Source organism: Tasmannia lanceolata, unplaced genomic scaffold (genome assembly GCF_043159265.1).
Source record: "Tasmannia lanceolata isolate RefF3 unplaced genomic scaffold, GAP_Taslan_0.1 ptg000006l, whole genome shotgun sequence".
Classification (NCBI taxonomy): Eukaryota; Viridiplantae; Streptophyta; class Magnoliopsida; order Canellales; family Winteraceae; genus Tasmannia; species Tasmannia lanceolata.
The window spans coordinates 8,390,784-8,411,819 of NW_027518683.1; the positions used below are offsets into that span (position 1 = coordinate 8,390,784).

At 40.2% G+C, this 21,036-nt stretch overlaps 2 protein-coding genes across 2 annotated transcripts; one reads left to right on the forward strand and one right to left on the reverse strand.

Annotated features, from left to right (window-relative positions):
* Window positions 1-2,443: 2,443 nt before the first annotated feature.
* ALDH11A3 (aldehyde dehydrogenase 11A3) lies at window positions 2,444-11,417 on the reverse strand. The gene is made up of 9 exons (XM_077381973.1): window positions 11,117-11,417; window positions 10,234-10,427; window positions 9,991-10,119; window positions 4,921-5,040; window positions 4,601-4,737; window positions 4,333-4,488; window positions 3,836-4,214; window positions 3,002-3,118; window positions 2,444-2,808 (listed from the first exon to the last, which is right to left on the reverse strand). The coding sequence occupies exons 1-9, from the start codon at window positions 11,259-11,261 to the stop codon at window positions 2,695-2,697; spliced, it is 1,491 nt and encodes a 496-aa protein (XP_077238088.1). The 5' UTR covers window positions 11,262-11,417; the 3' UTR covers window positions 2,444-2,694.
* A 7,877-nt stretch (window positions 11,418-19,294) lies between these two features.
* Window positions 19,295-20,157, forward strand: LOC143878168 (NAC domain-containing protein 68-like). The gene is made up of 2 exons (XM_077380470.1): window positions 19,295-19,508; window positions 20,009-20,157. The coding sequence occupies exons 1-2, from the start codon at window positions 19,295-19,297 to the stop codon at window positions 20,155-20,157; spliced, it is 363 nt and encodes a 120-aa protein (XP_077236585.1).
* Window positions 20,158-21,036: the final 879 nt, after the last annotated feature.

Sequence of the window (21,036 nt, forward strand, 5' to 3'; positions counted from 1 at the left end):
AACATGATATCTTTATCGTTGAATGGTGGTCATTTCTCTTTTTTCTTTCCCCTGCTACCTTTCTCTTTAATTTCCTTTTTCCAATTTATAGCTTTAGGGTGTTGGTGCTTGATCACTATGATAATTTCAGGTCAGCAGAGACCCAAATTGGGCCGTACAAGTGGCAGAGGCCTAAAATGGTTTGGTTTTGATTCATGCAGGTGGGCCCTAAAGTTGTAAGAAGATTGCTAGCAACACTTGCCCTAAAGTTTCTTGATCGGTTCTGAACCCAATTTACACCTGACAAGTATGTGCCAATGGTAATCTGGTCAAGCCCAAGGGTCAAGTATTGATGATTACATGTTAGAAAAGCAAGCAAGTGAGAGGAAAATGAATGAAAACTGTTGTTTACAAGGTGTATCCTTTTTCTTAGTCAACTTTTATTTATTGGGCCCACCTCAATTTTCTTACTTCTTTTTTTATCAAATTTGCCCCATTTTCGTTCCCACCTCTTCCATTAATTCAATCATTTAACCCTCCAACCCTCAAAATTCGTTGATGCTTATATGCAATTACGCACTCAAAATATAATCACCTAAAATTGATATCAATCCAAGAAGATCAGAAGGTACAGATTAGTCATAATCTCATATACGATTGAGAATTAGTCTTCATTAGCATGTTCTATATCAAAGGATACGCGGAATTGAAGAGATCACTGGTTGAAAGTGCTGCCGAGATTAATTTTAAATGATCAATTTACAATAATTCAAATACAAAAATTATCCTCCTCTCATGAAAAATCCCCAAAATGCTCTTAAAATCCATTTTTTCCAATTATACTCGTGATATTTTGAAAATTCCCATCTTAACCAAGGTGCATCTAATGCACTTGAGGCAATAATCCCATAAAGGAAATCCTACCCTGTTATTTTGATGGAAAACCATATGTTGTTTCCATTAAAAAAAAAATCCCCCCCCCCCCCCTCCTCTAACGTTTGGATACGCATATTTTAGAATCCTGGTTTTCCTCAAAATTGTAGTCGGGAGACAAGAGAAGAAAGAGAGCAACCGTCGTTTTCTGATTTCTAGCCCTTCTTAGAGTTCTTTCCGACAGCAAGAGAGCTGGCGGTCGTCCCATATTTCTAAGTTTTAGAAATCGCAGGATGCGGGAGAGATTGCTGAAACCTGATTTTCTCACTTAAAATCCAAGAAACGCTGCCAGGACAGCATACCAGCAGCTTGATCACCCTCTTTTACACTGTTTTCAAACTAAAAACCTAGATTCTGAAATCCACGTATCCAACCGCTTACCGTCAGAATGGTTCACTACTTGAGGATATATTCACCGCCTTTAACGTTTTTCCTTACCCTTGAAAGTTACCAGAAAACGTTGCTGGGACTTTATCCGTCGAGAGGGGGGGGGGGGGGGGGAGGGAGCGAGGGATATCATTTCCCCAAAAAAAAAAAAGAGGTTTTCTGAACATGACAAATAAACGAAATGTTTGAGAGATAATTTTTTAAAAACAGCAAAGGCTAATTTTTAAGGGTGATGATAAATCAGCACCCACTGTAGGATAATTCGCACCACTTTAATGTGAATTGACGTCAAAGAGCTTCAAAGTCTATCACATACCTGATACCTCCTTTAGAGAGACGCGAATTATCCTACAGGGGGTACGAATTTATCATCGTCCATATTTAATCATGAAATTCTCTCCCAAATCAGTGCGATGACTGTATAACAATTCCATTAAAAAGGAACACATCACATTAGTTGTGAAGCATTAGCCAAAGCGAGGTCCACTCCTATCAGGTGTACGGTGGGGATCGCATAAGGGGGATGCACGGATGGTGCAGATCACCTACAATGTTGGGTAGTACATTTTTAGATGATCAGGACTGTTAATCTAGTGTGGACCATCCGGATGGAAAATGATAGAAAACGGCAATTTGCTGATGATCCCACCTTTTTTATTAGGATCTTGAAAATGGACGATAAAAAAAAAAGCAAAAAAAGCTGGGCTTATGATTCTAATCCATGCGAATTTTAGCTGGGCTCCAAGACCAGATAGTGTGAAGTGAAAAAAGCTGGTAAAATCTTTTACAGAAACGAAATATAATTCCTCGAGCATTTAAGTCTAAATGTGGGTTGTTGTTATTTCCAATCTCCATAATCTTTCTGATAGAGGTTCTGCTTCTATTACAGGTTATAGTGCAGGCGTCCAAGAATTTCTTAAGCAACAGCAAGCAGTTGCTATTTGTTCTCTCGAAGCTACTTTAATCCTATAGAGTTATAAATTTGTATCATGTTGGGAATATAATCCTTAAGGAGGAGAGGAGAGGAGAGGAGAAAGGGGATGGGTTGATTGCCGATTTCTGGTGAGGTACAGGAAAAAGAAGAGGAGAGAGGAATGGAACTAGAAAAGCAAAGCTGATTGTCACGTATGAAACAAACCCAAGGTTAAAGTGAAAATAAGCAACGCATTTCAGACTCTAGTTATATATAGATACATCTAAATCAATATGTTGCATTAGGGCAGTGGACCACTTCTAGCGGCCGTTGTGCTAGCCCCACCTCGACCCACGACAGCAAGGACATTGTCTCTTATTACATGGGCAGCCCAACTAAACGGATATCAAAATACAAACCACACATGTGATCTTCTCAATTATTTACTAACAAAAAACAAGTAGGAATCTAACTAACTAGCTTCAGCCCATGGTGTATGAAGGCGTGGGTAAGTTGATAACTGTGCTCTTGATCTTTGTCATCATGCTTATACTATTTGTGATTCCCTGCGATCCTATGCCACTGTCTCTCAAGCCCTGCAACCAGAGAGTATATCCTTCAATACAAAGCACAGAGGAAATTCGGAGCTTTTTATACCCCTATGAAATATTGTTTTTTGAGTAGCTAAGCTGGGATTGAACCTCCGACCTCAAGGGTTAGATAAAAAGCCTCAACCAATAACCAACTGAGCTACAAACCCAACCCTGTGGCTATGAAATATCACTATACCTGGAATGGAAAATGATCTGGTCCACGAGCTGGTGCTGAATTGATCTGAACTGTTCCAGTCTCCATAGCGTCACTAACCAGAATTGCTTTGTTTATGTCTCTTGTGAACACACAGCCCTGCATTTAGGTCGGAACTATCAGATGACTTGAGAATAAGGAAAATCCTACCAATTTGGTGATTTTTTTTAATCAAAAGAGCAGTAGTTCAGAGTAATATTTGTAAAAATCGAAAAAGATCAGCCATTCTCTATTTTATCATGTCATTTTCGGTGTCGTAGCTACTAAAGGGTCCATTTGGATGCCACAGAAATAGTGGTTAACAGGGAAAGGAGAGTAAAATGACTTCATTTCGCCATACCAGAGACCTTTGGCTGTCATGCATTGTTCATTCTACTCTCCCAGTCTGCAAAGAATTTTCCAAATATTTCCTTCCAAATCAAGAGAAAAGGGAAAGTAAACAGAGTTTTTACTTCTACTTTATTTGTATTTAGAAAATTATGTCATTTTACTTCTACGTCTAATTAACATGAATATAAAAGGAAAACATATTCTTTTATTTGAGAACAACTAAAAATACAAGTTTTAATATTTGTCTCTCACCCCTTGCCGATAAAACTGATATGATAGAAATGATTTTTACTATATATAAAAACTATTAGACAATTGAGAAATAAAGAAATAAAAATTGGCGAACACCATTGTGTAAAATTAAACCAGTCTCATATCAAGACAGAACATGTCAGTATAAACTTATAAGCTGATGATGTGGAAAATCAATGGAATTTTGGAGATACTGAAGAAATAAAAGTACACAGCAGAGGGGCAATTTCATACCTGTAGGCCGAAATTGCTAGCATTGCAGTGGTGGATGCCTTCTTCAACAGAGTTGATTCTGATAACTGGCAATACGGGCCCAAAAGGTTCCTCCCATGCAATCCTCATATCAGGTCGAACATGATCCAACAACAAGGGCCAGATGAGATTGCCTTCTCTCCTGTACTCCTGGCAAAAAGTAGCACCCTTCTCCTTGGCATCCTTAACCAATCCTTCAATGAAATTAGCCGATGATTCGGACACAACTGGAGTAATATCGCAGTCCTCTTCAGGGGGTCCGACTGTCAATTTCGCTATTTTAGCGTTCACTTTCTCCACAACAACATCAGCTACAGATTCCATTACCAAGACAACCTTAACAGCAGTGCATCTTTGTCCACTGTAAATACGAGAAATATAACAGTTGGAAAAGTTTTAGCCAGTGATTCAAGATGGGTTGCACTCTAGCCTATGAACTGTGGAAATAATTATAACAGAAGGAGCTGAGTCATGTTTACCTATAAGAGAAACCTCCTTTAACAATACTGCTTGCCACTAAATCAAGATCTGCATCTTCAAGCACAATGCATGCATCTTTACCTCCCAGCTCCATTTGGAGAGGGATCATGCCGGCTTTCTTTGAAATTGCTATTCCAGTGTCTCCGCCAGTGAAGCTACAAAAAGAAATGAAATTAGCGGAACACAAGAAGATGGTCATAATCATATACGCAAAGGAAATTGGAAGCCTATGGGCTGTTGATGACCCGAAGGTGAGTGCATGGTTACCTTATGCAATTAACTCCAGGGTGCATTGTGAGAAAGTCGCCAATTTCAGAGCCTTTTCCTGTAACACAGCTGATGAGGCCTTTAGGGAAGCCAGCCAAGTGAAAGCAATGCACCATGTGCAGAGCAGCTACAGCGCCCTATGAAAGATAAGGAAGATTTGAGAATAATTTGATTTGAGAAAAAACAACAACAACATATAATCAAGTTTGATGCATAGGTTTAAAGCCCTAGCAATACATCCATGAAAAATATGTACCCTCCTATAATCGTCTATTTATTAAAGATTGAGTTGTGATTAGGCATGCTTAAGAAAATGATACCTGGGTTGGAGGCTTCAGCACGAGGGAGTTGCCGGCGATCAGTGCGGGACCGATTTTTGAAACTGCAAGGTTGACGGGATAGTTGAAGGGCGGGATTGCTAGAATTACTCCAAGAGGAATCTACATTGGAATTCAATCAAAGTTCTTAAGGAATCGAAACATAGAAGGGCAGCACCAACAACACCACATAATTAATTTTCAAACATGGTTAAACAGAAAGCAGAAACTCAATCTTCTTTTCATAACTGAATTATTTGAATATTAACCTCGGGCACCATGCAAATCTAAAAAAATTCTTTAAGACAGGGCTGTTTAGCATGCCATTTAAGAACAATACAACCTTATTCAATCATAGCAGCATGCCAGTTTAGCTGAATTGGGTTGTTTCAGCAAGAGTTATGCTTAACAAGGGCATTCAACCATATACAGTTTTGAACTTTTTTAATTCCTCAGTAAACTATGCCTCTCTCTCTCTCTCTATCTCATTTTTTGAAAAACTCTTGGCCAAATTAAAGACACTACAAGAATTGAAAACTAAAGTAAAATAAAACATATTTTTTCAGCTGTGTGTTGCATTTTTTTTATAGTATCCTTTTCATTTCATAGTAGAACTTTAAATCCTGTTGTAAATATTTGTTTACATTTCTAAATATTTTACTTTCCAAAAGCATAAGAATACTATTTTCAGTAATATATTAAGGAAAGTGATATCCGCACTCTGACCTTTTGATAACTACACTTCTCATTTTATTAGAGAGTTGCTTGATTAAATGTTGATAAAATTTACTACGGAAATGTAATAGTCTTCAACAAATAGAAATTACAAATGAATAGATGATTTTCATTACTGAAAACTAGGAGTCCCAATATCATTTTCCTATCTTAAGTTTGGTATGATGTTATTGTATTTTTTTATCGGGGGCTGATATTGCTACAGATAAATTTAGGCCACAACTGGATAAAGAATAAAAGTCAAGGCGATTGTGTCATTATCAAAACATGGTGGTGCAAATAAAGAGGCAGTGCAGATATAACTTTCGGGGAACTCTATCTTGTTTTTCATTGTAACAAGGTGAGTTCACCCAATTATCAAAACATGGTCGTGCGGATATCAATAGCCTATCCCCCCCCTCCTCTCTCTCTCTCTCTCTATATATATATATATATATATATATATATATATATATATATATATATATATATATATATATATATATATATATATCTAGAGGAAAGTGTTAGTGAGCTTAAGCTCACCAAACTTATGGTGAGCTTAAGTGCCCCAATCACATGGGTCCCACATTTTAGGTGGTGATCCAAACCATTCATTTGCAAGGCCCTATCATAGATAGGGTGTGTACCAAAAATCAGCTCCATAGGATCATCCTAACCCCTCCATTTGTGGAGGACAAAAATGGGCAGATTTGTGGACAAATAATGTCTGTCCATTTTGACCTCCACAAATGGATGGGTTAGGATGATCCTATGGAGCTGATTTTTTGTACACACCCTATCTATGATAGGGCCTTGCAAATGAATGGTTTGGATCACCACAGAAAATGTGGGACCCATGTGATTGGGCGCTTAAGCTCACCATAAGTTTGGTGAGCTTAAGCTCACCAACACTTTCCTCATATGTGTATATATATATATATATATATATATATATATATATATATATATATAGAGAGAGAGAGAGAGAGAGAGAGAGAGAGAGAGATGGTTTCTGCGCTCGAGCGCAAATAAGCTTATCTATGCTCGAGCATAGAAACAGGGAGGGGCCACATTTTGGATGGGATCCAAAGCATTCATTTGATGGGCCCTTTCATGGGTAGGGTGTCCACCAAAAATCAGCTCCATTGGATCACCTTAGGGTGTCCATTTGTGGGGCAAAAATGGACAGATTTGTGGACAAACAGTATCTGTCCATTTTTTGGCCCCACAAATGGGCACCCATTGGTGATCCAATGGAGCTGATTTTTGGTAGGCCCCCATCCAAGATGGGCCTTCTAAATGAATGCTTTGGATCACCCCCCCCCCCCCCCCCAATGGCCCCACCGCCCTGTTTCTGTGCTCGAGCGCAGAAACCCTTTTCTCATATATATATATATATATATATATATATATATATATATATATATATATATATATATATATATATAAGTGATTGTGAGCGGCCCCTCATATAAGCTTATATGAGGTGACCGCTAAAAACATGGTGGGCCCACATTTTTGGGGTGATCCGAACCGGTCATTTGATAGGCCCTGACGTAGATAAGGGATGCCCAAAAAATCAGCTCCATAGGATCATCCCAACCCTTCGTACTGTGGAGGTGAAAGAGGGGAAAATGGATGGGTAAGTGGGCAAATTTATACCCACCCAGCTTCCCCTCTTTCACCTCCACAGTTCGAAGGGTTGAGATGATCCTATGGAGCTGATTTTTTGGGCACCCCCTATCTATGTCAGGGCCTATCAAATGACCGGTTCGGATCACCCCAAATATGTGGGCCCACCATGTTTTTAGTGGTCACCTCATATAAGATTATATGAGGGGCCGCTCACAATCACTTTCCAATATATATATATATATAGAGAGAGAGGAAACTGTTGGTGCGCTTAAGCTCACCATACTTATGGTGAGCTTAAGCGCCCAATCACATGGGGGCCCACTTTGTTAGGATGATCCAAAGCATTCATTTGAAAGTCCCTTACATAGATGGGAGGTGTACCAAAAAACAGCTCCATAGGATCATCCTAACCCCTCCATTTGTGGAGGACAAAAATGGACAGACACAAATCTGCCCATTTTTGTCCTCCACAAATGGAGGGGTTAGGATGATCCTATGGAGCTGATTTTTGGTACACCCCCTATCTATGATAAGGCCTTGCAAATGAATGGTTTGGATCACCACAGAAAATGTGGGACCCATGTGATTGGGGAGCTTAAGCGCACCATAAGTTTGGTGCGCTTAAGCTCACCAACAGTTTTCTCATATATATATATATATATATATATATATATATATATATATATATATATGAGAAAACGGTTTCTACACACGTGTAGATAAGTTATCTATACACTAGCATAAAATACAGTGGAGGGCATATTGTTTGGGTGATCCAAACCATTCATTTGATTGGCCCTCACATAGATAGGGTGTCCATAAAAAATCAGCTCCATAGGATCATCCCAACCCTACGATTTGTGAAGGGCCAATCAAATGAATGGTTTGGATCACCCAAACAATATGCCCTCCATTGTATTTTAAGCTAGTGTGTAGATAACTTGTCCACACATGTGTGTAGAAACCGTTCTCTCTCTCTCTCTCTCTATATATATATATATATATATATATATATATATATATATATATAATGGGATTTGCTAGCCTCATTTCGCGGATGGGCTGTTGCATGTGAGAGCAGCCACCTCGTAATAGCAGCCTTTTCACTTTATTATCTCCTAGCTGTAAAGTATGGAAAATGGCAGGTGGCCCACTTGAACTTTAAGTCATCTAGCTCCCAAAGGGTACCCCATGACATAGTTTTGGTCCCTACAAACCACAAATTTAATGGTCCATGCAGACCAACCAATATATTTCTAAGAGTAAATATAAAAGAAGTATACACACAAATTGCACCCACAATTCAATTTGAGTGCACAGCCAAACTAGTCATAACCCTTAGCTTTTATCCGGAGAACTAAAACTGCAATTAGAATATGGGAAAATAATAACGATTATTAAGTAATTATAACATCGAGAAAAGGGAAAGCTATGTTGGCTTGTTGAAAGTTGCAACGCCACAAAAATAGCCATGCTATTTAGTCTAGAGCCATTCATGCATCTGGACCATTATTGGGCCCATCTTGTATGGCCAGAGCTAATTATACAATCCTAACCACCCTATTGATTGTTGACGAATGTTCATTTTCGCTACTGTTATCAACTGCCGCCTAGAATTGTATGAATGTTGCAACATTTGGGCCAGCCAGCCAATCTACATTAGGGACCACTAGATGTGACAGTTCAGAGTTCACTCATGTGTTATATAAAAGGCTTCCACAACTAGCCGCACTCACATGGATGAGAAATGAGGAGATATCTACATTCCTTATCATTTGTAAGCAAGCATCGCGTTGAGGGTTAGGTGTTGCCCTTTCTTTACAAGTGCAATTGACATCAGATTTATACATTCATCTGGTGGGCCACACTCTGGGTGTCCCACTGCCTATTACTCTTACCAATCAGACAATGGTAGCTGTCTTATTTGTTAACTTTAAGAACAAAAATGTACTATAGGTCACTTCCTGTTTTAACATTCCATTTAACAAAAAAAGAAAACGAAAAAGGGAGTAGATCACTCCCTGTTCTAACATTCCATTTTCAAAAAGACGATCAGACAACTAAATCATCCAATTGGTCATATTTTTCTGGCCTACTTGAAGTGGGGCTTATCTCACAATCCGACAGTAAAATACTGACATCAAACAGAAAACTTAAAAAATACAAATACACAATGGTAAAAAGCTTTATATGCCTGATAAACAGTGTCAATCCTAACAATCAATTTTTTGGTCCCACAAGGGGACATGTATATGTAATCAAGACCGTTGATCTTGTGGACCATCATGAGGCGAATCACATGGTCATGGACCCATGCAGAATGAACATCCCATCTGTAATGTAAAGGGCTAGAAAATCAACAGTTTAACATTTCTTGACAGACCCTTAAAAGAAGGCCTGATGGATCAAGGTGGTGTCAACACAAATAGGCAGAACTTGTGTTCTCCGGTTGGATTAACAAATCCAACCGCCTCTACATCCCACAAGCTGGGAGCAAAAATTGGCTGTCAGGAAACCTTTCTGGCATTTTTTCATAAATAAAGGACCTACATTGCAAGTAATTATCAGTTTATTATATAAAGACCAAACAGGGTACTGAAATTTGGCAACGAAATCTCATAAGTTCTTATACGATAGTGAGAAACCATTAAACTAGCTAAAGGTTTTAATTCAACACTAAACCCAAGATTATAGATAAATAATCAAGAAAAGAGTAGATACCTTGGAAGTTAGGCAGTACTTGTTCCTCTCATTGCCCGGGAAACTGTCCGAGACAAGACACTTCCCCTCTCCTAGTACCCTAACACCTTCTTCAGCGCAGTAAGAGATGAGATCTCCCGACCTAACGACCTTCACAAAATCAGAGAACAGAGTCATTAAAGAAATCTGACAACTTCAATCACTTCAATCCTACTTAACTTCAGAAGAATAACGTTAAAGAACATTTTAGATAGTTTAATTTACCTCAGTGACTGCATCCTTAGCTGGTTTTGCGATCTCTTTGACAAGGCATTCTGCGATGGGGGTTTTGTGCTCTTTGAGGATCGCGGCTGCCTTGTGAAGGAGCTCCGCTCGCTTCCACAAGGGGATCTTTGCCCATGCCTTTTGCGCAATCTTTGCAGTGTCCATTGTTTTGTTAACCTCTTCTTGTGTACAAGCTGCTCCAACACACAGTCGTTGATGAGTCCAAATTCATTACTTTTTACAAAACCAGATTCCAGATTTCCTAGTACCGGTCCGAGTTAACTCGGCCGAGTAGGCAACTCGGTTCCAAAAAGCGAGTTGAGAACTCGGCTAATTCCTCTTTTTTTCCTATGGCAGGAAATGCTCATTTTCGATTTTACTTCAAAAATACTATAAAATCGATTTTACAGCCGTGCAGTCATTGAAATCGAACGATTTTATCACCGCGTCAAATGTCAGAAATCGCGGTAAATTTCCGGCAAAAAGACGTTTTTTTTAAAAAAATGGTCGGCAAAAAGACGTTACCTATTGATCTAAAAAATCACAGGGAATTCATGAACTTTCAAGCATCTCTCCTCATCGAAACCTCAATTCCAACTAAGATGTATTCAAATCCTACAAATCAAGGATAATCCTGTTCCGCAACAAGCGATTTTCAGCAAACCTCATTTTCTAACTAAAACGCTAAATTCTAAACCCATAATTCAAAATTACAGTTAAAATTAGAGTTGAAATTCAAAGGAACAGATCAACACTCGTAAATACCAAAAAATTTCAAACGAACACGATAATCTCCGTCACTATTCCTCACAGAAACCTCAATTCAACTAAAAAACTCGAAGAAAAAGCCGAAAAGAAAAGGAATGAAGGAATTAGAGCTGACCTTGGACCTTGTACTGAGGCTTTCTAGTGGTAGGGTTAATGATCGCAACAGATTTTCCCGATGATGATTTCTTCCACTCTCCTTCGGAATAGTATTTGTAGACATCTCCGTCAAAAATCTCTGCAAAAACACCAGTCCCTGCCATTCTTTTAGAAGAAAAGTAGGGCTTCGAAAGTAGGCTTATTCTTCTTATTCTTCCTAGGTTTTTGGTTTTGAGAAGTGTGTTTAGCGTTTGAGAGAGAGAGAGAGAGAGATAGGGTTCGTTGCAGGGTTTATATGGGCGAGGCGGTGAACCACGATTCTCCGATGACCTGGGGCACACCTACTTTAGGTGGTTGAAGGCGTGCCAAGTGAGCGGATGAGATAGTACCAAATGACACTTCTTCTTGTTTAAATTACACAATTACCACTGGTGCAGGAAAATGAACGCCTCGTTGTAGGTGCAGTTCTACTGTCAGTCGAGGAGAATGAAATTTTTTCTTGGTTTGGGTACTTTGATCGAGACCGTTGATGAGAATTTGATCTCTTCTCGTGGGATGAGAAATAAAGTCCCTGGTCCCACCATTTTGAATAAAAAATCCATCCATTTACTTTTTCAAAGTTCTTTTCCGCCATTAACAAAATTGCTGACACCTTGAGAGGTACCAGGTGTCCAATGATGAATGACTCAAGGCAAAAATCTCGGGGAAGTCACTGGTTCAAACTCTTTTCTTAAATTTGACCCTATTTTTTTAGTATACGGAATATTCGAGTATTCCCTTGGTACAATCTTAAAGAAAGATAAACGATAGTTAACCCCTTTTGGTTGTCTCTATGGGGTGGGGTCCCATCTTAAACTATGCCAATGAACACTCTTCTCACGGTTAATTTCATGGGAGCCATGGTCGCAGATGCAGACAATGCAAAATGGAACCCGAATACATTAATAGACTAGTGTTTGCAGTGGCAAACTATTACATAAGATATGAAAGAAATTCCAGAACGTTTGAAAAGGATACAGAGCACAAAAAATACATTTTGTAAGCTAACATAGACAGAGATTAGGGTGCTATTCAATGAAGAAAGCACACTTTAGGAAAGTGTGGTTCAGATAGCTCAGCTGGTTAGAGCAAAGGACTGAAAATCCGATGTTTTTTGGCAATTCTATCATGGCACCGAGGAATAGAGCTAGGACTACCTCCTCGACGCCTATCCGAGAGGCATCTCAAACATTGATTAGGGAGGAATCCGGCTTTCATTAATACAACATTCTTTTCATCCGAATGGCCCCAACTAGAGATGGAATTCCAGAACCTAAACAACTCAATTGAGAGCTTCATGACTGGTTCAAGGGAAGGTCCACCAATGATAGATAGGCCATTCCCCCCATCCAATTTCATTCATTTTTTTTTCTGATTTTTCATCGTTTTTTTATCCATCAACTCACTTGCCTAATCTACTACAAAGATGACCAACAGTGAGATCTACACCAAATTCAACGGTTGGATCGTAAATATTCTAACAGTCCTCACTTCTCTCCAAAATCGCTTTGCACTCTTAAAGCTGGAAGACAGAGGCAATGTTTGGAGTTTGGAGATAGCTGCAAATTTGGGCTGTTTAATTGTGCCTAGTGAAGAAGTAAAAATAATATATACAAGTGGATCAAACAAGATCAGGGAACGGTCAAGCTCAATACCGAAGCCTCACTTGACCCAAATTGAGAATCCATTGTAGGCACCATGAGGGACTTAGCAAGGAAGGTAACCAATTGCCATGATTCTCTTGATACTGACCCTGAAAAAAAATCTATGCATTGGAGCTGAATGCAATCTTTTAGTGGATCCTTCTAGCTAAAGACAGGCAAATAAAACACATCTGGCAACAATGGGCCGGATTCGCTTAATGATGTCAATACCATAAACAAAGTCCATAAATGTCCTTGGAGAAAATTGCCAACTTCATAAAAGATAAAAGATGCATTTACATCATTCAATTCGGGGAGGTCCATCATACACTTGGAGAGAATCCAACTCGGCCGTGTATTACTTAAGATTGTTCATATGGATAGAATCGGGAGAGAGTATAATCGTTTGTAAACATTCTATATTTGTTTCATATAACTATACTGGTAGGGGTCCGCCGAACCCCGGCCTATCTACCAAAATAAAATCTATAGAACTTTATTACACAGAATATTAGTGGCCCAATTCAGAGATGTGCTCGTGAATAGAAGGAAGATGAAGATACCATAGCAGATTGGAGCCGAAAGAGCATGAGAAATCCATGAAAATAAGTGAAAATAAATACTCTACTTAAAATTGAGTTTTTTTCTTCTTGCTTTTCAGAGGCTTTTCATGCTCCTCTCACACCCATGCTCCCAATTCTCCCCCTCTCTTGCCATCTCTCACAAGTAGCCCTACTGGTTGGGGTTACACGCAAAAGCAAATAGTCCCACATCGGATAAGTGAAGTGGATGGGGACGGGTTATAAGGGCATGGGCACCCTCCCTCTAACAACTAGCTTTTAGGGGTGAGTTCTACCCGGTTAAATTCTCTACAAATGGTATCATAGCTCAGGGCGTGGTAACCCCGGTTTGCCTCCGAGTGTGGGATTGTCCCTCGGGGAAGATCTTGAAAACCCTGGTGTAATATCTCGTAGTTCCCATGTTGCCGCTGTGTGGAGGGGCGAGATGGTCCACGTTGCTTCCGCGTGGAGGGGAGATTGGTTGGGGTTCCACTCAAAAGCAAATAGTTCCACATCGGATAAGTGAAGTGGATGGGGACGGGTTATCAGGGAATGAGCACCCTCCCTGTTAAAGTATAAAAGATTAATAACACCTTTCTCCAACAACTTAAGCTTTTGGAGTTGCTGGTAGTTTTCACATGATATCAGAACAAATGCCTGGGTTCAAACCTCCTTGATAGCAAAAATCCACATGCAATGGCCAAACCCAAAAGAGGGGCCACATGTGCCACGTGCAGGCCAACCCAAAGAAAGAGGGGCCACACGTGAGGGGGAGTGTTAAAGTATAAAAGATTAATAACGCCTTTCTCCAACAGCTTAAGCTTTTGGAGTTGCTGGCAGCTAGCTTTTAGGGGTGAGTTCTACCCGGTGAAATTCCCTACACCTACAATATTCCATAGAATATTTTTCCGTGGTTGCCAAACATGAACCCAAGACCTATCATTAGCGTATAGTGATGCTGACCACTACTGCATGCACTTTTCATACATTGCAATTACACAATAACAGGAAGCGAAATGACACATTGGCCCATTTTTTTCTTCCACGGGACACCCGTTGTAGTGTAAAAGCATATTCATATATACACTTAGAGGGGGCGGGCCTAGGGAAAAAAAAGGGGGCGAATATAATATATCACCTCGCTGATAGGAAATGCCCCTAATTTTATATCGATTCAATAGTCACTCGTTCGAGTTGACTCGACCCACTTTCCAGTCGAGTCTAGTTTTTGAACCATGACAAGAAAAGATTCACAACCAACCTTATCAAGAAATTGAATGCCTCCTTACTTACTCACACTTCAATATGGTTAGGTCTAACAGTCCCCTCAAACACCCAATTCCATCAAGAAACTAAATATCACAGCTCCTTGAGACAAGACACAATGTATCCTTTCTATTGCTAGAAGATGATGAAAATAGCAACATGACACACTTCTATCAGCAGAAGAGATGCTGTTGATGGACCACAAAATAATAGTAAGTGAAGAAATAGAGGGAACAAATTGTGTCCATATATAACAAGTCCCCACCCCTTTCTATCTTCTTCAGGCATGTAACAAACAAAATACCAACCCTTCTACCACAAACTGACATCCCATTGATGGACCATAACAAAAACAAGCCAAAAACAAGTGGAATACAAAGCTCTCCACTTCTTTTTTTATCTTCTTCTAGATGCTTGGCAGAGAGTGAGGGAGACAATACCAAACCAATGACCCCTGTGATCTAGCACATGGGCTAAGTCTGGCCAAGTAATCCAAAGAGCCTTGGGACATATTGAATTGAGTCTGACCCTTGGGAAATAGTTTTATTTATTGTTAAAAAATCCATACTCGGATAAGAATTAAACAAAGGCAAAGCCGAGTCAACTCGTGCGTGGTGTCAATGGGTGATGGCGTGAGAATTTATGGTGAATAGGTCCAAACCGAGTTGACTCGAGCAGGCCTAAGATTGACTCGGTGTGTCTGTACGTAGTAGAGGTTTTATTCTAGGTTAGCTTAATTTTGCAAGGAATTGTAGTTTGATCAAGATAGGAGTAGCTTTCAACGTTAAGACATGGTGATACCAAACGGCTTAATACCCCAAATAGGCTGGGTCCGGGACACAATACAACAATTCCATGATTTCTCAATGTTGATTAGTGCTCTGTTGAGCAAAGGAAATTGTTAAATTAATAGCAAAATAATGAAATAATATGGGATTTGCTAGCCAATTTCGCAGAAAGCCATTTCACGGATGGCTTTTGCATGTGAGAACAGCCACACAGGTTGACTTTTTGGGAATATTTTGTCCTATTCATTTGAAAGGGATTTGCTAGGGACCATCCCATAAGGCATTTCGGGGCCGGCTGTTGCATGAGAGAGCGGCCACCTCAGATGAATTACATGAATAAGACAAAATCAGTTGAAAAGTGAGCCTATGTGGCTTCTTTCTCATGCAACAGCCGGCCTGCAAAATGCCTTCTGCGATGGTCCCCAAGCAAATCCCTATTTGCAAAAAATCATATTTACTTACTAGTTTTTGCCAATAGTTATATCTAACATCTAAACTATTTGCATATAAGATTATTTGCAAATATTTGTTAGAGGTATCGAAAGATGCTCTAAGCCTCATATGAGGCAAGCCCAACCCGAATGGATGCTGCCTTACCATAACACTAACGTAACGATAATAAAATCACGTGCGCGGTCCGCATTTAGAGGCCCGAGTTTTCTTTTCTCTGTGGCTACGGTTTAATTCTGAAGTTCTAAATTTGGTTGAGTAGTGGCATAGTTGTTAATTTTGCTCAAACAGGGGGGTGATTGAACCGCCTCTGAGATGGAATAAGGAATCCGCAAAGGGTTTGATTCGGTGTTTGGTCGGCGGGTGGATGGCATGCTGTTGACGGGTTGCTATGCGTGTCTCGCGTCCAACTAGGCCCAGGCCAGCTCAAACCGCTGCTGCTATCCAAGCCAAAGCTCAGGCCTGGCCCGGGTCTATAAGGCAAACCCGCATGGACCCGGTCCATGCCGAGTGGACATCCAATTCTAAAGACAAGGGAGTACAAGCTAGGTGTCCAACTTGGTCAACTTCTGAGAATTTTGGTTGAGCTTTTAGCCAAACAAAAAAAAAAAAAAACCCAGGTCGGTTTCAGGTTGATTCCAATTCATTTGTTAGCAAATGATCAACCCAACCCGACCCAACTTGTAACCCCGTGTAAGGGTGTCAATTTTAGCTCGGGCTCGGAAGCTCGCTCGAATCCTAAACGAGCCGAGCCCGATTTAGGCCAGGCTCGGCTCGGCTCGTTAAGGCTCGTTAAGAATTTAAAATATTTAAATATATATATTATATATTAATATATACATTAAAAGGGTTGTCCAGGGAGTGAAAGGAGGGGGGCAAAATATTTCACTTCATTTTTGGAACCCCATTTGTTACTAGGACCACCCTCCGCAGTGTAAAAAAAGTAGTCAAATTACACTAGTAGGGCTGTCCAGGGAAGATGAAGGGTGTGAACTTAATATAACCCGAGCTCGGTCAGGCTCGCGATGAGGGGTGTGAACTTAATATAACCTGAGCTCGGTAAGGCTCGCGAGCCTGACCGAGCCGAGCTTTTGAGCTTAACGAGACGAGCCGAGCTCGGCTCGGCTCGGCTCGTTTTCACCCCTAACCCCGTGGTATAAGCATCACATTTGTAAGATAAAGGAGTACAAAAATCATCTAATTGGGCTGGGTTTGGGTTTGGGTTTGGGTTTGGCAATTCTGATTGGAACTCCAAAATGAGACTCGATGCATCAAGGGCCTAGGATCATCTAATCAAGGTGGGTTCAATGCCAATGGTTCAGAGTTGTGGTAACGGGTCAGATAAATGAATCCGACTATGTCTACATGGCACACTTGGGGCCCAAAAAGTGGCAGTTAGATTGCAATTATCATTAGTATTTCTTGAAATTCTTGTTAACACCATTGCAAGAGAAAATTAAAATGTAGAAAGAAGTTAGCCAGGCATAAACGACTTGAGGGGCACTTCCATGGAAGTGCTCCTCTTTGGTGACCACTACGAAAATTACACATGCAATGCTAGACCTTGCAAACGGGCGGGTTGGGTTGGGTTGGGTTACCCGTGGGTGCGGGTCAAACGGGTTGGGTAAAAAATGATCTGCATGTCTACAGGCCAGCACTTGGGTCAACCCACGGGTAACCCCCAATTTTTTGCCAAAGAGACTTAGAAAAAATGCCTGGAGTACCTCCATTGCAAACGAACCCTTGTCCCTTTTATACTAGGTTGTATTTCCTCTTAATCTAGAACGTCCATTTCACCTCGTCTCGTTGCGTCTTGAGAAGTTGCCATTTATAGCACATTTGGCCGCCACTCGCCGCTAAGTGGGTTGGTTGCTAAAGCTTTTTACCCTGAGATCTTGGTTGGCCATCGAGTGGTGCATTGCTAGTGCATATCTTAGTAGGGATTACATTCTAGTCAACGGGTGATGGGGGACCCTTAGGAGTTGCAGACCTTTTTGGCATAATACTATTGTAACTTGTTCTAGAATCATCAATAAAGCTTAACATTTGCCTACACTCGCCGCCAAGTGGGTTGGTTGCTAAAGCTCTTTATCCTGAGAACTTGGTTGGCCATCGAGTGGTGCATTGCTAGTGCATATCCTAGCAGAGATTCCATTCTAGTCAACGGGTGATCGGGGGCCCTTAGGAGTTGTAGACTTTTTTGGCATAATCCTATTGTAACTTGTTCTAGAATCTCAAGGTTCGTATTGATTGCTTCTCAATGAAGTAACACAAAATACCTGGAGTACCCTCCAAAAGAGAAAAATCCCCTCTTTTATCTGAAAGAGGCCCTTTGTTGCAAGTTAGGGAATGCGGCCAGTATCTACTCAAACAAAAAGAAAAAAAGAAAGAAATGCGAGTATCCGCGGGTTCGCCCGTCCCAACCCATGTTTTGCCATGTTGGGTGATCTGTGGGTCAATTTTGACAGGTCACTCAAATGCCAGCCCATATACCCGCAAATTTGCGGGTGAGTTGGGTCGACCCGCGGGCACGGGTCGATTTTGCCACGTTATGCAATGGGCTCAGTTGGAAGACAATGTGGGATAATTTGCTTTTCGTGTGGAGGTCCTCCACACACGGCTGGAACGAGGGGACTACGAGATCTTCCTCGAGGGACTTTTCCGTCCTTGGAGGCATACCGGGGTTTGTCAGGACCCTGTAGAGCTCACCCTAAACAACTAGACGATAAGGGAAGGGTGCCCAAACCCTTTTAAGCCCATCCACATCCTTCAACTTTACCGATGTGGGATCTTTGCTTTCAGGTGGAACCCCAAACAGAAAATACCAGAATTTTGCATTTCACATTGTTGATTGTGTAAACAAAATAACTCCAATCATTTTAGGGGTTTAGCATTTTAGGGATGAGGGTTTGGGGACTTAGAGAGAAGATCAGGAGGTATCAATTGGATACATAGACAACACCGCCATAAACCCCAATAAGTAAAAAATCAAAATCAACTTCAAGAGTGATAAACAGAAAACTCCAACCCATTTAAGGTTTTAGCGTTTTAATGGTTAGGGTTTTGGGGAGGTATCGATTGGATAGATTGCAAAGGCAGAAACTCCTTAAAATTCTCCCCTTATTCGACATAACCTTTAAAACGAAGGTTTAGGCAGAGAGAGAGAGAGAGAGAGTCTCCTTAAAAGTGTCCCCTTAATCGACTTAATCACAACCACCTTTAAAAACGAAAGTTTAGGCTCAGAGAGAGAATAAATCTCCTCTTTGGATTGCGAGAAAAACATTTCAGATACAATTTTATTTTTCTTGGAAAAAATTTTCTTTCCAAAATTTAGAGGGGAATGATATGATTGTGGTTAATTTAGAGGGCCTTTAAATTAACCGGGAAAACAAGTCTACGTCTGGTTTAGTGATTTAAAATTCTCTGCCTCTTGGTTTCCTAAATCCTGGCCATGGATGGTGGTGACGTCTTGTCTACCCAAACGACAGATGGTGTTCAAGTAAAGAGCAGTGACGAGATAGAAATACCTGACTGTTACAGATTTAAGCCTTTTGATCATGAACTATTCATCCATTATCTTCAAAACAAGCTTCTTGATCGTCCCCTTCCTTACAATAAGATCAACGATGTCAATCTTTACGATCACACCCCTTATGATCTCGCAGGTATGTTTACATAAGCATTCATATTTCTTTTCTCTTTTTTCTTTTTTTTTACTTTTCTTATTTACCACTACGGTATTTTGATGATGGCACTCCTCAGTACGGTATGGCCCTTACCATAGGATGATCCAAAATTTCCATTAGATGGGCTACAGCCTAAATAGGCTGTGCCTAACGCTCCAGCTGATCCTAACCCTCCAATGTTAGAGGGTTGATCCTGACCCTCTATAGATGGGAGGGTTAGGATCGACCTATGGAGATGATTTTTGGGGCTACTGAGGCCCATCTAATGGACAGTTTGGGCCATCCTATAGTGAAGGCCATACCGTACTTTTAATAATGTGAACAGTGCGATCATCAAAATACGGTAGTGGTGATATCATTTCCCTATTTTTATAGTATGTATGTATGTTGTTGTTTTTTTTTTCCAGTTTACAAGCTTCAATTCTTTGTATAAATATTGTTTTTGATTAAAGTCAGTTTTTGTTTATTAAAATTTAAAGAGAACTACAAGCCTTGGGAGGAGAAGCAATGGTACTTTTTCACGCACAGAAATCGGAAGTATCGGAATGGGAAACGTCCACGACGGGACGGCGGAGATGGCTATTGGAAAGCTACCGGAGGCGATAGGGAAAAATGGACAGATTTGTGAAGGTTTATACACATCCATTTTACCTCCACAAATCATAGGGTTGGGATGATCCTATGGAGCTGATATTTTGTGGACACCCTATCTATGTGAGGGGCAATCAAATGGATGGTTTGGATCACCCAAACAATATGCCATCCACTGTATTTTAAGCTAGTGTGTAGATAACTTATCTACACGTGTAGACACCGTTCTCTCTCTCTCTCTCTCTCTCTCTCTCTCTCTCTCTCTCTCGTGTGTAGATAACTTATCTACACGTGTAGAAACCGTTTTCTCTCTCTCTCTCTCTCTCTCTATATATATATATATATATATATATATATATATATATATATATATATATATATATATGAGAAAACGGTTCCTACACATATGTGTAGAGAGTTCTCTACACACTAGCTTAAAATACAGTGGGGGCCCACATTGTTCGGGTGATCCAAGCCATCCATTTTAAAGGCCCTCACACAGATAGGGTGTCTACAAAAAATCAGATCCATAGGATCATCCCAACCCTACGATTTGTGGAGGTAAAATAGATGTCTTTAAACCTTCACAAATTAGTCCATTTTTTGCCTCCACAGTTCGAATGGTTAGGATGATCCTATGGATCTTATTTTTTATGGACACCCTATCTATGTGAGGGCCTTAAAAATGAATGGTTTGGATCACCCAAATAATGTGGCCCCCACTGTATTTTAAGCTAGTGTGTAGATAACTTATCTACACATGTGTGTAGGAACCGTTCTCTCTCTCTCTCTCTCTCTCTCTCTCTCTATATATATATATATATATATATATATATATATATATATATATATATATATATATATATAGAAAAGGGTTGCTGCGCTCAAGTGCAACTAGGCTTAGCTGCACTAGAGC